General features: G+C 36.9%; 1 protein-coding gene across 5 annotated transcripts in view; it reads right to left on the bottom strand.

Moving 5' to 3' along the window:
• Positions 1 to 17393, bottom strand: part of HYCC1 (hyccin PI4KA lipid kinase complex subunit 1) — a 42075-nt gene that overhangs the window by 14949 nt on the left and 9733 nt on the right. For 3 of the 5 annotated variants that reach the window (XM_065753514.1, XM_065753519.1, XM_065753518.1), the window contains exons 3-9: positions 10064 to 10144; positions 7630 to 7731; positions 4469 to 4648; positions 2928 to 3008; positions 2420 to 2535; positions 2024 to 2119; positions 311 to 427 (exon numbers count right to left, since the gene is read on the bottom strand). In XM_065753514.1, the coding sequence (XP_065609586.1) occupies positions 311 to 427; positions 2024 to 2119; positions 2420 to 2535; positions 2928 to 3008; positions 4469 to 4648; positions 7630 to 7731; positions 10064 to 10114 (743 nt within the window). In that variant the 5' untranslated portion in view covers positions 10115 to 10144. The remainder of the gene's footprint in view (positions 1 to 310; positions 428 to 2023; positions 2120 to 2419; positions 2536 to 2927; positions 3009 to 4468; positions 4649 to 7629; positions 7732 to 10063; positions 10145 to 17393) is intronic. The other 2 variants (XM_065753516.1, XM_065753515.1) reach the window with 1 other exon arrangement.

Genomic DNA, 17393 nt, shown 5'->3' with positions numbered 1-17393 from the left:
TAGATTGATGTCAAAAATAAGCATACAGTAACGTGGACAGCAGACAACAGTGTGAAAAGGTTTTTTGCATCATCAGTTATGACTATTAAGTGTTAATCCAGCCTTCATTCCCCACTATCACATAGATAACAATCTAACAAGTTGGTGAACCATGTTCTGTTCCTGAAGTCTTTATTGCTATACACAGCATCTGTCCATTAGAAAATAAAACACTTCAAAGGTAGCATGCCTAAATGATTATATGAATTAAGCTGGTGCTTCTTTATCTTCTGTGAATGTTAAAATAAATTAAAAAAATGCTCTCACTTACAAAGCATAATAAATCCCTGTTAGCATTTGCACCATGAATTCAGATGAAACTGGAATCCTGCTGTTTACTCCCTTATACTTCCTCACTTGCTGTCGAGGATATCCGCAGACACAAATTCTAAAGAAATAATGCATTTGTCACTAGCAAATAATGAAGAACCACCTTTGTATTGAACACCACTAAGGTAGGTGCTTGGTGTGTGTTTTAACTACAGTAGGCTCAAGGACAGTGTTCATCAACAACTGAGTGCTAAAGCAGATTATTTCTCATTATGGAAGAAGGGTATGCCCTCTACTGGCAGAGTTCAAATCCTTTGAAACAGAGATACCTTAGATGATAACTTTCCATTTATACCACAGTTGAACATTGAAAACTGCCATTAAAGTGATTCTCAATTAAAAGCATTTACTGCAGAGCAGACAAAAGTATTAACAGTATTTAAGGGAATGAAATAGGAAAAAAAAAAAGAAAATTGCACTCAAATTTCAAGCAAAGAGACTAGAAGCATTACATTCAAAAAAAAAAAAAACACAAAAAACTAAATTCCAGTAGAAGTCAGCATTTGAATTTAATTCCAATCCAAATTCCACATGAGATTTTGTAGTCAAAAGATCTCAGAAATCAAAGATATTGAATAGTTAAAATGTTCAGCTTACTAACTATTACTTCCAGATTTTAGGAATGCCCTTCAATGACATTAACCAAAGAATTTCCTTCTTCGTAGCACAGAAAGATCCCATTTCAAAAAGCTTCAATTCTTCAGCTTCAATACTACCAGAGAGCTAGTAAAGTGCTTCCTTAAAATTCATTTATTGCCCCCAGCAAAAACAGATTAAGGTTGTATTGCATCTTAATGTACAAATTACAGCTGTAATAGAGCATTCAGGACTCTTCTTTTTAAATGAATAACAACTTTGCCACTAACTTACTATGCTTTCTTTTCTCTCCTCTGCAATGCATCTTCTGCTAAGACTAATTAAAAACAAACAAACAAAAAAAACACCTAAGTACCCATTACTAATTTGATTTTTTGTTTGTTTACTTGCATGAGGAATCTAGAACCTCAGAGCTACTACTGGTAATCAGAGCTGCTACAGGTTGATTTCTGGGTCTATCTTGGGTTGTCTGGTTGACATCTCCTTAACACACTGTCAACTAATTTCCTTAACACAGTGTCAACTTTCAGAATTCTGGAGAAACAAATTCACTACCAGTTCTTGTTTAAAAAGAAGAGAAAAAAAAAGAAGAATGTCTCAGCTTTGTCTTTTTTGTTGTAGTTATACCAGATTTAGAGAATATCCAAAACATCTGTAAGAATTAGCATATTTCTAGTTTTAGTATCTACTTTAATTTCAAGTAAGTTTCAACTTGTACAGCATCCAAACATTTAGTAAGCATGCAATGGGAAGTTTACTGAGATTCTAGAAAACATTTCTGATTTATTTGGATAAAACAACAAAAACAACCTAAATAAAAACAGTTTCTTTGATTTGACTTCTTCCTCCAGCTTACAGTACAGCTTATAAAGCAGGTCATCGCTTCTCCAATTCTGAGATCTCAGTCCACAGTTAAAATATGTAATACTTAAAAGTATAAATACTTTAAAAAAATAATCAAGTTTTTGAGCAACTTCTGGGAATGAAAGCAAACAATAACAAAAATCTTAAGTTCAAACTAGTTGCATTTCAAGTATAATCAGCCTACAGAAGTTACCTTGAACAAATTTGACACAACGACTGAAGAGAAACTGCAGGCATGTAGCTTAAGGCAGCATTGTAGCAGAGCAGAAGGAAAGTCAACACTTCAAACCTGGAGTTTAAAGAAAACATCAGAATATATTACCAATTTTATGGCTTTTTAACAGACTGGTTTACACAGAAATTTACAAGGGTTACTTGATCCAATCTGGTTTAATTCAATGCAACTATTGATCAATGACTTGGTAAGCCTTTCATTTTCCTATGCACCCTGCATCTACACTTAACACATGTAGAAAAACAAATGAAAAAAAAAATTAGCACACACACATACAACTTCTGCCTACAATTATTAAAAATTCTTAGAAGACTCTTTAATATTATGAAGATAAATCCAATTACACAATTTCACCTGTTCTGTGCTGTCAGCATCTCCCTCTGAGGATGAGGTCCACTGTACACAACCCTGGACAAACCATGCTGGGATAAAGCTCCTTCAGTAAGAGCCATGGAGCCAATACTGGAAGGCTACAGAAAAAAAATAGATTTAAAACAAATTGAACCAGAAGTTCTGCTACGATGCAAGTACAAACAGCCAAAAGATCAGCAGCATCATATTTCTACATCAGTTTTGTCTGAACACATAGATACCTTAAGATTTAAGGAATCATTTTACAGCAGATAAAATATATGGCTTCAGAACAGGAAAAAATATAGTTGGAATGTGCATATCACAGAGTTACGACTACTGAGTCTTGAAAAGGCCCCAGAGATCAGTTAGCAGGAATGAGAAGACTGAGAAATGTACTACTAGGTCATGCAAAATGCAAAGACTAATTTTCACTTTCATTCTTCACTCACAGGCCCTAAAACCACAGCGCCTGTCACAATCAGCAACAACTTGATGCTTTGTCACTTACTTCATGATACACTGAAGGTTTGGACAGAGATGGAATCGTGAAACTCAGCACTTTGCTATGTCCCTCTTTGTCAACTATCTCCTGGAAAAGGCAAAAGACAACAAGACACCAAGGGTTATACTGTTCTATGGAAATCAGATATACAAAAATATTATGTGCTAGAAGTGGGGGGAGGGTGAGGGTGGGCAGCAGAGAGTGAACGGACAAAGAAAACAAATACAAATAAAAATACTTCAAGTACCATAACAACTGAAGGCACAAACTAGAAGTTATCTTCGTATTTTCTGTCACAGCACTGATTCTAGTTTTTTTTCTGAAAGCTATTCAAATGACTTTTCAAAGGGCAAGTGTATTTGCACAGATAGGCCATCTCAGCAACACTAACTGGAAAGCTCAATGTGTTTAAACAGCAGGGCTTTTTTGTTTGCACGTTTGTCTTTGTTATTCTTGGGGTTTGTTTGTTGAAATTATACACAACTTACTAGCTGGGAAGATCAGTGCTCAGTAATTGTTCAGAAAACTACTTATCCATCAAATAACTCCAAGACATTCTGAAAATATAACAGCTTTAAAATGATTGCAGCCTCATATGGCTTTGACATAGCAGCAGATATCAAAATATCTGCAAAATCCCAACTTTGCTAATTACGTATTTACAGAGAGTTAAAAGCAGAAGCCTATGAAAAAAGAAGCCTGGATGCAAAGATCCAGAGAAGATTCCTTCCTGCAAGATAACACCAATGTGGTACATTGGCAGGTTTCTTGCATTTTTAAGTTAGCAGAAAACTAATGAGTTAGGCAGAAAATAAAAAATAAAGTGTCTGCTTATCACAGAGGAGCTCTGAAGTACTCTGGATTAAAACCTTCAGAAACAACTTCTGAAGTAGACCTAACCAAAAGCACACAGCTTTTAATTTTAAATTTCAGCAGCAGATTCCATGTATCCAAAGGAGAGATTAGAAAGGAGTTTCAGTAAAGCATCTCCTAACACAGACTAATTTCATTTTGCCTGTAACAACTAAAATATGATTCTCTTCAAGGCTCCCTCGGAATTCTGGTTTTCAAAAAATTAGTTTAACAGCAAACTGTATATTTTCATTAAAATGTACAAAAAAGTCAAGGTTCTTACAAAACGAAAGACCGTCATGTTCTCAAAAGTGAGCAATCTGTTCAACCATCAAGTACTAAGAATTTGTTGAAAGTGCCTTTATGTGTGATCTCCAGTCAAGACAGTCAGAATACCACAAAAAACATAGGCAACAACTTCAAATGTAGTACCTACAAAGGCTCTCCAGTAAAATGCAAGTTTAATTGCCATACCAAGGATTAATGAAAACAAGAACTGAAGAGCAATCCTTTTCAAGTTCACATTACAGATTTCCAATTTGGACATAAATTTAAAGAGAGAAAACTCCAACATTTTAATCACTCGTTTTCAGTTCTGAAATACGATAGTTTATCATTCCCCCCAAAACAATATACAGTATCCCCTCAAAGGCCACTAGTATTTTTAGGCCTGAATAATTATGCGTAATACATACCAAGTTATATACTCCTAGCAGCAGGGCCTCTATACATCCACTGCTCTGCAAATCCCTGCTGGCTGAGACAGCAAGATAGCACCACATCAGTTCTGGCAGAAACTGCAGTGTGAATCGTAGTAATTGCTCCTCACCACTGCGATAGAACTCAAAGAGCTGATGGCAGACAGGCTCTAGAAGCTGAAATGACAATTAGTTTACAATAGTTAATTAAGTAAAAACGTTCCAAGAAACTGCAACTTTGTGTAGAAACATAACCAATCAGTAGGAGAAACGTTAATAGATGTTTGGAGTCTTCCATCCTGACAGAAATACAGCTCCAACAGTTCCATCTCCTCCTTTTTTAGCACCTTTTTTTAGCTCCTTTTTTAGGATATTTAACAAAACATTCTAAATTAAGTGTTTTTAAGCAGTTGTTAGTGCTTAAAGAGAAGTTGTTACTGCTTAATAGGAGACCACTCACTTGAGAAACCACCCCTTAAGAAGAATCTAAATAGTAGATGCACTTGCACATTTTACAAACTGAAATCTGAGATTCCAGCTTCTTAGAATTCAATTCATCAACCTCAGCTAGTATATTAAAAAAAAATCATTACACAAAATGTGACACTCTCCAACTGCAAATCTCAAAGACAGGATTTAAATGCACACATCTGAAGGATTAGTTTTCCTGCTTTGTTTCTTACCTCAAAGGCTTAACATCTTAATGGTTCATTTATATGACTCACAGAAACAGACTTCAAATTAATTTAAATACCAGGAAGTTAAGGACTGTAATAGATTGCAATGTGTTCCTACACAAAATCCCCACAAGTTTCAATCTGAAAGTGACAGAATGCAAATCAACCAGATATGCATTTTAGAGACCACCCTAAGACACTGTAATCATTACAATTGCCACTGCACTTGAGAAAGGAAGGTATTACCCAGCATATTCCAGAAAATTCTTAAAGTTTGGGATACAGATATGTACTTTATAGTCAGTTACATGCAGATCATGTTTTCCATTCATTTTACTCAAAAAATTGTGTAAACCTAAGGCAAAAAAATATATACATATATATACCAAGTTAAACTAGTCACTTTCCAAAGCGGATTTATCAAAGATCCTTCTAGAAGACTTTACCAGCACAAGTGCTTTCCACTCTCAGCTTACATATTTCAGAAAATTTGCATGCTTCCTTTAATGAAGTATCAGTTCAGAATGATGTGCTTGAACTTTAGAAGGCACAGAAATAGCTATGACAGGTATCCATGTTCACATTATTATCTCAGTTGAGACAGCTTTATATCAGCACGTTTCAATGCGTAATCAGTACAAAAACAGATTTTTCCTTGAAATGCCACCACACGCTAAAACCTAATATCAAAACACACAAGTTGTTGCTGTTCCAAGATAATCTTTTTACACTGAACCACTTCTAAAAGGTATGAAAACTTTTAATGCTGGAACAGAAGGATGCTGAAGTAATCCCACCTCCTTCTGAGTTGCATCCAGACACGCTGGACATTTCAAATACTTACAATTCCTAATGCAAATACGTGAATGCTGTTATCTGAAAGGACAGCAGTAGAGCTCCAGGTACATGATAAGCAATTGCAATTTTGTGAAGAAACAAGATCTTTCAGAAAAAAAAAAAAGCTTGCCAGTGAATTTCTTGGAGTCAGCTCTGTTAGAAGTCCTTTAAGTCTTCACACCTACTGAAGACTCTTTTACTGAATTATATTTTCCATACTAGTGGGCCAGTAACCTAAAAGTAACTAACAAAAGTCTTTGCTAACAAAGCTACTATGAAATTGCTATTTCTTGGTATAGCAAACACAAGCAGTTCATTTGTCTCACCAAATGCTACATTTTCAGAAATGCAAACGAAAAGGTACATGAAAAGCAAATACACAATGCAGGTAATGAATCTCAAAAACAGAAAGAAGTTGCTTGCTTTTTTAAATTGCTAGTTTAGAAGTATTTCCCCTATATGGAAAGCTCCAAATAGCCCTTTCCACAAAGTTTCAGATAGTAAGAATAGCACAAATAATGTCAGCATTGTCTTTTCAATTTCAAGATTCAGTAACAGGGGAATCTTCAACACTTGCCCCCCTCAAATTATCTTTTTGAGCAGGATTTTCATGGCTTAGCAACAATCTTGCAGAAGTCCATGACTGAACCAGTGACAGCCAGTAGTAGTAATAAATAAAAGAACATGAAAGTATCAGTTTAGCTATCAACAGGGAGACTCATCACATTAATTTACACATTGATATGCATTCTGAAGACCAAGCAAGCTTGACTCAGTATTTGGAATGACTCAGAACGCCTTCCTGAGTAACACAGAGAAGTAAAATGACATTTCTTCTCTGCAGTACAACCTGTATTTCTGTACCAGCATCCTCTCTAAAAACGTACACATACTGGAAGCATTTTACCCTCTGCCCACTATCGGCATTATCTCAATTTTAGAGAGGTTCTTTATGCTGGGTCTTTTCCAGAAGAGGAATAAGGACTCTGTAGTTTCAAAGATACATAAAGGTTTACTGGATGGTAGAAAGTGCGACCAGGATGCAACTAACATCAGTTCAGGATGTTCTGGACTCACCTAGACACTTCAAGAAAAGCACAGCCACGGGGCACAAACATTCTTACATAGGCACACTTCAAACCTGCCCCATCCCACCTCAAAATTTCTAAGGAAGTGACAGACCAGTGCTGAAGTGACAGCAAAAAGCCCTAAATCCAAAACAATAATATAAAAGGAACGCAAAACAACCTAACACATTCTCATGTCATACAAACAGACAAGTTTGGGTAGCTACAGACTCACATTCCAGATACAGTGAATCACAAAAATAATTCAGTCAACCATCTTTTCAATTCATTAACATTTCAATTCCATACACAGATCCCGATTACGATCTACAAGGTTAGTTATGATCAGCAAGTAAGAAACAAATTTACAAATTGTTTCCATAGTACTCCATTCTTGCTAAGAACACACTCCAATAAGATTAAAAGGAAAACATTGTGATGAAGACTCTTCATGTAGTTCACATAGTTAGGACAGAATTAACTATTTCACATACAACACAGTTAAGCAGCAGGCAAGGTTGTACTTTGTTCTGCTGGTGTTACACCAGACATCATGAGAGAAATCCAACACACTCACTTCACTTTGTGGCTCCTGAATTACTTTGTAAAGAGATGAAATCAGAGCAGTCTTGTCTTTCAGGTTTGTAGCATAGCTGGATATGGATGCTTCTGGAAGTGTCTGAAAAATATACAGATATCTATTTCAACTACTAGAAAAAAGGGGGGGGTTGATCATTAAAATGTAACAGCTATTTCAATAACTATTTTCCATTAGAATTTACTATTTATCAGAGTTTACAGTGAACTAAAGCTTGTTTCACAAGGAAAACTTCACTATAGAAATTATCATTTTTCATGGTAGCAAAGCTGCCAGAAGACATGCCACACTATCATTCTGGACACCGTTTCTCTGAGAGATTAATGACATTGAATGGGAAATTGCTTTAAAAAAGGGAGTTTCAGAAGTGCAAATATCATTGAAAATACATAATGTTCTGAAACTAGAAAAAAAATGCAATTCACTTCCCACTCTTCAGGAGTGTCAGTGACAACACATGCCCACTGTGAAATTTAAATACTGTGAAACTGCACTATTTGCTTTACTGTCAAGACTGACAGTACACAGACTGTAAATGTTATTACAGGACACGTTATTACCTGAAAGAACATAAACACAGGTTGACAAGAATGGCTCTTTAATGTAAATGGGTCTTCTTACAGTACTTAAGAGGTTAAAAAGCTAATCTCTTCAACAACCCTTTGGAAGGTGTACATCTATGCTTATAATTCATAGCTTACGGTACTACTTTTCTTCAGTCCTTCAAAGGAAATCATACTCCATTATGAAGACAGGAAAATAGAGTAGCTAGCTAGGTCAGGACAAATCTGTGCTCAAATAAGTCCCAGCCTATAATCAGACCAGCAAGACTAAACCACACTATCAATATCAGGAGGAGAAAGAAAGAACAGAAGAAGGCAGTATCAAAGTTTGAAAAGAAATCCAGCAGAATTTCACAAATGACTGCTAACGATTTCTGGGGTTTAGCCTGGGCACGTGGACCCAACTTTCAATCTGTTATAAAAAGTTTCCAGTTATTCTGTAGCAGGACTACTGAACAGCATGTTGAAGACTTGCAGGATATTTCAACAATAGCTTGAGCCATCCAAGAAGTCACTCGAGACGAAAGGTCTAACACAAAGAAATAAAGCTAGTCTAGAACCTACTTGGGTCCAAAAATGAAGGTACACTGCATCATCTTCTTCTAGCCATACAACATACTTAGTGTCTTCAGTATCAGTATGCTACTGATAAACACACAGCACATGAATCTTCCAGTCAAGTAGGCTCGAGGACAGTTAGACCATGATTAATAGACTAGGGTTACAATCCTAAGCTCTTCTTCCTAGTGATTAAGCTTACAGAAGCACAGTGTTTTGTTACAAAGCATACGTTACAAAGACACCTTACACTTTTTGGTTGTTAGCAGACCAGAGAGTACAACTTAACAAAATGGAGCAGTATGATGCACCCCTCTCTCAAGGCAGGGGCCATTAGCTGTGCCACAAAAATTCTATCAATTTTCTAGACAGCAAACACTGAATCGGAATATTGTAAGAAAGATGCTACTTCTAATTTGCAGCATTTTTTCAAGTTACATAAACAACACTTACACACTGATAACATGCTGGGCAAGCTTGACAAACTCGTTCCAAAATAACAGAAAATCTTGGCTCCATAACAGAAAATATAGATAAGCTAGTTTTAAGGAAGTCAGTCTCTATCTGCTGTTGTGTGTGCCAGATAAGGGCCTGAGGACATAGCAAACTGACAATTCTTTACTTCAAAGTTGTACGTGGCTGTTACTTGGTGAAGCCAAGTGTTTTTTTTCCTGTGGTTAAGACAGACAGAGACAATGCATGATACCCACTTTCTGCTTTGACATTTTCCCTTCCGTAGCATTTGCCCCTCAGATTCAGACCCGACCTCACTCACTGATAGCACAACAGCTGAGGAATGCCATCTGCAAGGTACAGATCTGGATATTTGAAAAATAAGTGATCCAAACTACAGCGCATGATGGAAGTTCAGTAAGTTCAGCAATTAAAGTGATCAGTAGCTATCACAGCAGCTATCATACAGCACTGACTTTCTAATAATAAAACTTAAAGAAGGCATACTAGAAGGAATGGGTGCGAATAACTCACTCATATAGTCCATAAAAAGGTAAATGAGAGGAAAAAATTGAAAGCCTGAGATATGGGGTACAAGATTACAGCCTGTAGAACACTTTTTGCCATAGACCACTGAAGATAATTTTTACTGCTCTGGATCAGGAAGCTGGTAATCCCAAAGAGGACAAAGAAAAAAAAGCAAAACATTTCCAAATTATAGTTGTATATATCAATTACCTCAAATTCCAAGGTTACTAATCTTCATTTTCTACAGGAACCAGGCACTCCTGCATACCGTTACATCAGCAGTTATCTCTCTGAAAGTGTATCATTATTACCTTGAACTCCGATAACCACTCCTCCACAAGCCCAGTATCCACAGCTAACATCTTCCAATATCCGTTCCAAAACCTTCAGCCTGAAACAACACGCAAACAGTTTGTAAGAACTGTGCAATCACTGCATTGAATACATCATGACAACTGAGGTCCCGTGAACACTCAAAGAACCTTCTCATGCTTTTACTTGTTAACATCTCACACGTCGACGTATTTTGGACTTTTATTCTACTTCACTTACATGAGCTGCTGGAAGCAGTAAGCATGAGAGTTCTTCATATACAGCAGGTTATGAAATTCCAAATACGTACTGCGTGGGAAGCTCAAGCAAGTAAAAAAGTTTGCAAAAGGGGCATTTTGGAAACAGAAAATATTACCTTCTCAATTTGTATTTATTTTTCATCTTACAGAAAGAAAAAAACATGAACTCACTGAATAGAAATTACTGTCCAAGTTTTTTGGTTTTTTTTCCTAGTTGACTGCTTTCTTAACTTGGAGAAGGACACTGAAAGACTGACGAAAACCTTTCAGTCCACATCTATCACCACAGCTGCAAGACAAGACAATGAGCCTGCAGCCTCAGTGTGTAGCACAAGGTGGAATCCCCTGCCTCATTTCCCACACAGTCTCAGTCAGAGCAAGACCAGCAGTATTTAATGACCATAAAAGATGCAGAATGGCTTTTGAAACTCGTTCCTTATTTCCCTTAATTTTTCTAAAAAGCATCTTAAAGCAACTGTTCTTTGGAACAGCTTATTCTGAAACTAAGGACAAAATGCCATTAAGATGAAAAGCTACTAGAAGTTAAGAGTATGCTATGGAGAGTGCACTAGGCATGTGTAAATTACTCTGTGCTAACTCACCAAATTGTGATCACATATTTCAAACAATGACAAACATTCATCCCAAAAGAAAATTAACAGTTACTTGAAGAAACTTTCAGTCATGAGATATCTTATCAGGCTCTACTAGTTTAAAATTAATTATCAAGTTCCAATATCCAAGTATGGGCTTACATGAAAAGTTATAAAAAGGACAGAGGAAAAGAATTGTCACACAACATAAATATTTTGCTTTGAAATCCAAAGAATTACCAGAAGCCTTAATAAAGGGAAAAGAATCAGGCACGATAATGGTAAGAGCTCACTGTAAGACCTCCAAAACAAAGAGAAAAAGGTTATTTAAGATTGGTTGTACTTAAAAAGAGAAGTACTGAAATCTTTTAAGGCACTGGTCATGGTTTGTAAGAGATTCGTAAAAAGAGATTTGTAAGGGTTTCGCTTTCTCTTTTAAGTGACGACCAAAAGAACATCCATTGTAGTTAGAATACTGACACAGCATAAGCAAAAAATAAGAACTCACAACATTACTGGGAAAGAATTTAGCCTATTAAATAAACAATCTGGCTGGGGAAAGAAACCCAAACTCTTTGGGAAAAGAGCTAGTGCAGCTAGCTGTTCTATAAACACTAGAGAGGAAATCACAAAGGAAACTCACCTAGCTAAAAACTCTTTCTGATCAGCTCTGAGGACCTCTAAAGGCATCATGAAGATATAGATTAGTAGCCTCTGAATAGAATCAGGTTTATGTGCCAAACCCTGATGCAAAAGTGAAGCTTTCAGGATAATAACACTGTGTGCTAACAAACACAAAGCCTAGACCGACTGCAATTGCTGAAGCAACAACTTCATAATTTCCTACCCAATCACATCTGCCAGCCCTACTTTTACTCCTGGGAAGGCAGACAAAGGCTTTTGCAATGTCTTATATTTCAGCAGAGCTGGCAATAGTAACCATTCTTTACTGAGCCCTATCAATAGGGTAAATGCTTGCACTAATATTGACTTCTGTACCCAGGAGCTGTGGATGATCCAGTTGACACCAAGTTTATCAAATACATACAGTATAATTTTTCTTTATTTTTTTACCTACTTACATTGATCTATCAAATGTTACTTTCAGACTAAAGACTTCCAGTAAACACAGGATATATTCAACCAGTGAAAACAGTAACAGAACCTTTGCCTAGCACTATCCATTGAACTAAGAATGACACAATGACACTTCAAGACTAAATGATTGCATTTGAAGACAAGTCATTTTGGTGGTATGTCAGGCACATAAACAAACTACAGAAAGCTGAACTAAAAGCAGGAAGCACTTTTGCTGATTGGGTGACAGAAAATGCTGACTGTACACATTTTATCTTGATGCATTAAAAAAAAAGTCACACACCCTTCTGAATAAATGTTTTAAACTTAAGCACACCCATCTATAGCAAAACACAAGTTTCACAGTTAAAATCTAATTGTATACTTCTTTTTTTAAAGAAAAATATTATGATTACTTACTAGACTGAAGTCCCTAAAAGAAAGAAGCCTCAACTCCACAGAGTAATTATGCAAGCTCTGTTTAAACAGGCAAAGAACCTGCTGTTTTTCTGAGGACTGCCAAGTTTTGCACTAGCTAGATAGACCATGCTGGACTGCAACAATGGACAGATTTGGCAAACTCATACTGAGACTGCTCTAAAAGAAGAATTAACAAATTCTACAATGCAAGTTTTTCTTAGCACAGAATTATCTGTGCTTGATTTCAGTCACATCATCACCTATCTTTAGGCCTTTAACACTAGACATGTATTTCCTTGTTTATATCATGCCTGAAGCAAAGCAACCTTAAAAGACTTGTTCATTGCAAGTCTTACCACATTATTTCACACTTGCTACATGATGAAAGCAAGCATAGATACAGCAGCCCAGCTAACACATGACAAATTTAATTGTGCATGGTAGACCTGTAAGTTAAAAGCATTTTGGAGTAATTTCCACAAGATTTTCACCTGGATTAGCAGCAAGAAATAGGATTAATACTAAATGATAAGTAACAAACAAGCTTTACTAGTAGAACATTTATTTAAAGTAAACTTATGTAAAACCACGTAGACTTTGCTAATCTCTAACATTAGAACTCTATGCCACTTGAGCACTAATATTGACAATAAAAGAACCTAACTTACATTCTACTCAAAGGCTGCAATCCATTTTGCCATAGCTTGATCTGCTCCCAAGTAATAAGCTGAGTGAGAGCTGTAAATTGATCCTGTTCTGTCCTAATACAGGATAAATACTGCATCTAGAATAAGACATAAATAAGTTTACCTGACAAAAGCCAACTCATTTGGAGAGAGTCACTTAAGGACTACAGTCTAAACTTGGAGTTCACATTACTTAAGCCCTTTTCCCTCCCCACTCATTTCAAAAACAAAATCTTGGTAGGCCTCAGAAGAGGACACAGCACTCAGGTAAGCATACTCTTAACTAAACGACCAGTGAAGCAAATGTATTTTTCCCAGCATTAATGCACAGCTAATGCATATTATAGTGATTAATCATTAATAATAATTCATTAATCATAATGACTTATTAATTAATTATGGAACTGCAAATACAGTCAAACTTTCCTCTTAAAACAGATACTTGTAGTTGAAGTAGTGGATAGCAAATTACTCAAAATCTGTCAAGAAAAGAAACCAGTGTAGCTCTGTGCTGCAAAAAAACCACTCTGGAACATTCTAAAAACCACAAAGGCCAGGTCTGACTTCTTGACATTTTTCAAACTTGCACAAAGAGGAAGAAACAAAAAACCCATTGTGCTGAGCCTGAAACAGTCACATGCTCTGTCCAAACACTCAATGCAAGCAACACTCAGACTCATCATCAAATATTCTCTTGTATTTGCTGCCTCCAGGGTAAAAGCAGGCCTTGTCAACAAGATAGCTAAAGGTGCACCAAGCATCACTGACACAGGCTCAAATAAACTCCTAAAATGACAAGAGACAGACATTTAGCAGCTTCAACACAAGAACTAACGAGTGCGAGGGCTCAAAACAGGAGGAGTTACCAAAAACAGTGCAAAAGGAGCATGTATTGATTCCCAAGTCAGAGTACATTAAGTTTACATAAAGACACAGAAAAAGCCTGGATGCATTCAGGAAAGATGAAACCATTAGTGGCCACTAAATGTTATCAAAATATCTGCAAAATCCCAACTTTGCTAATTACGTATTTACAGAGAGTTAAAAGCAGCAGCCTATGAAAAAAGAAGCCTGGATGCAAAGACCCAGAGAAGATTCCTTCCTGCAAGATAACACCAATGTGGTACATTGGCAGGTTTCTTGCATTTGTAAGTTAGCAGAAAACTAATGAGTTAGGCAGAAAATAAAAAATAAAGTGTCTGCTTATCACAGAGGAGCTCTGAAGTACTCTGGATTAAAACCTTCAGAAACAACTTCTGAAGCAGATCTAACCAAAAGCACACAGCTTTTAATTTTAAATTTCAGCAGCAGATTCCATGTATCCAAAGGAGAGATTAGAAAGGAGTTTCAGTAAAGCATCTCCTAACAAAGACTAATTTCATTTTGCCTGTAACAACTAAAATATGATTCTCTTCAAGGCTCCCTCGGAATTCTGGTTTTCAAAAAATTAGTTTAACAGCAAACTGTATATTTTCATTAAAACATACAAAAAAGTCAAGGTTCTTACAAAACAAAAGACCGTCATGTTCTCAAAAGTGAGCAATCTGTTCAACCATCAAGTACTAAGAATTTGTTGAAAGTGCCTTTATGTGTGATCTCCAGTCAAGACAGTCAGAATACCACAAAAAACATAGGCAACAACTTCAAATGTAGTACCTACAAAGGCTCTCCAGTAAAATGCAAGTTTAATTGCCATACCAAGGATTAATGAAAACAAGAACTGAAGAGCAATCCTTTTCAAGTTCACATTACAGATTTCCAATTTGGACATAAATTTAAAGAGAGAAAACTCCAACATTTTAATCACTCGTTTTCAGTTCTGAAATACAATAGTTTATCATTCCCCCCAAAACAATATACAGTATCCCCTCAAAGGCCACTAGTATTTTTAGGCCTGAATAATTATGCATAATACATACCAAGTTATATACTCCTAGCAGCAGGGCCTCTATACATCCACTGCTCTGCAAATCCCTGCTGGCTGAGACAGCAAGATAGCACCACATCAGTTCTGGCAGAAACTGCAGTGTGAATCGTAGTAATTGCTCCTCACCACTGCGATAGAACTCAAAGAGCTGATGGCAGACAGGCTCCAGAAGCTGAAATGACAATTAGTTTACAATAGTTAATTAAGTAAAAACGTTCCAAGAAACTGCAACTACATTAAGTTTACATAAAGACACAGAAAAAGCCTGGATGCCTTCAGGAAAGATGAAACCATTAGTGGCCACTAAACGTTAGAATATGTGCTCTAGTTCAGAAAGTACATGTCATAAGCTGATCTCTGAGAAGCTGAATACTATTTCCCTATCATTGCATGCCTGGCTTTCCTGTCCAGGAGCCCATTAACAGGCACTGTTAGACAAACAAGCTTCAGAAATCCTAGTTTGACTCATTTTGGTCAATACTGCAGATATCTTGGTAAGTGCAGTACTGAACCCATACAAACTTTCAGCTTGTTTCCAGTGTGATTGTTTTTATAGGAACTGAAAACACAATTCGAACTTCATGAACTGTTCTCCTGTTTTGCATCCTTTTTCTCCTCCTGCACCCAGTCCATCAGCACTAGAAACAAACACTTTATTTGCAGCTAACATTTTACATTAGACTATAGAACAACAGCCTTGAAATGTCAGCAGTCTTGTCCAGGACAGACTTAAACAAGATTTCCCGATGCTGTGCTTATATGCTTCTTGAATGCTTTACTGTTGAAATGTGGTAATGTTTGACACACAGAGATGAAGAAAAAAATTACAATCAAGCAAGAAATTGCACACTAGGACTGCACAGCAACAAAAGAAAGCTGCCTCACATGCAGTTATTTCTTGTGTTAAGGATGCAGCACCACAGAACACTGACACTACAGTCCAAAAACCTACACAAGTGCTGGGTGTATCAAACTATAACTCACCCTTCTACAGCCCTCAAATTCTGCAAACACAGCGGGGGTGTCATAGCAACGGTTGAAGTCACAATGCCATTTCTGATGCTGGGCATTTGTGACACAAGCCAGTTCTGAAGAAAGCTTTCTACAGTCTTGAGCAGTGGTAGGGACCCTATAAGCAGACGCTGCAGCAGATGTTTACTCTGATCTTTGACTCTTGGCAGTTACATTTGATCAATTTTAGATTAGCAAGAAACAATTATAAACCACCTTTGTACACAACCAGCTTTGTACTTGCCCTTTACCAGGCAGAAGATAACTCTTCAAACACAACCAAATGACTCATTCCAGTTAAATAAATACAATACAGAAGTAAGATTTAATACTGATACAGTCCCTTGATTTTATACAGGCCACAGTAAGGCAGATTTTTAGGGTTGTTTTTGTGCAGTTTTAACCATAACAGTATAGTACCAAAGTGGAGTAAAATTAAATAACTCATATTGCTTGATTACTGTCAACAATTTACCGGGCTGGATCGGCCCAGTTCCGTGACGATTGGTGCGGGGTACCCACAGACCCACGCCCCAGGAAAGGGGAAGGGGGAGAGGGAAAAGGGAGATGGGCCTAGGAACAAAATAGCAGCAACGATCTGAGGAGGAAAGCTAATTTACTAAATAAGATATCAGAAAGCAAAATAACACAATATAATACAACATGATTGGAATTGAGGCTAATGAATCAAATAAAATGAGCAAGAGAGCGTGTCCGATGAACCGAAGGCCTTATGCTAACGCTGAAGGCGGGCGGCAGCAACAAACACCCTCTGCTGAGTCCATCCCAAAGGGAAGAGAGAGTCCCGTGACCACAGACAGTTTTTATCTTTCCCTCTGAGTGAAAACACATAAAAATGCAAAGCATCGCACAGTCCTCTGGGGAGTGTAGTTCTTCTCTTCTGAGACAGGTATACCCAGAACTGTCGACCATCCATGCAGCTGGAGCATTAACTCTTTAACTCCCAATACACCACAGGATGTTATGATGTGGAATATCAATAATATAACAAAAATCATAAAACCATAACAATTACTTTTTTTAAATTCTACTTCATCATCTCTTAACAACTGCCTTCTGTACAAAAGCACGCCTTAAGCAAAACCATTGTACTGGTAACCACAGTGGCAGCCCAAAGCAGCTGCAGTCAGCCAATTCACCCCACTTACATGCCATTCTCCAGCTTGCAGAAGCCCTGCTCTGTTTCAAGCTATTCCATTTGCAGTATATCCTCAAGTATATGTTTTATTATGAACTGTAATAATGCATGGAAGTATCAGTTTATAGGAAAATAAAGCAAGAGCTATCACTTTCAAAATAGTAGTTCTTAGCAACTGAAATATACTTCCTCTTCT

Source organism: Cyrtonyx montezumae, unplaced genomic scaffold, assembly GCF_038088225.1.
Source record: "Cyrtonyx montezumae isolate F1298 unplaced genomic scaffold, pur_monq_1.0 scaffold_8, whole genome shotgun sequence".
Lineage (NCBI taxonomy): Eukaryota > Metazoa > Chordata > Aves > Galliformes > Odontophoridae > Cyrtonyx > Cyrtonyx montezumae.
This window is presented reverse-complemented; position numbering and strand designations above follow the sequence as displayed.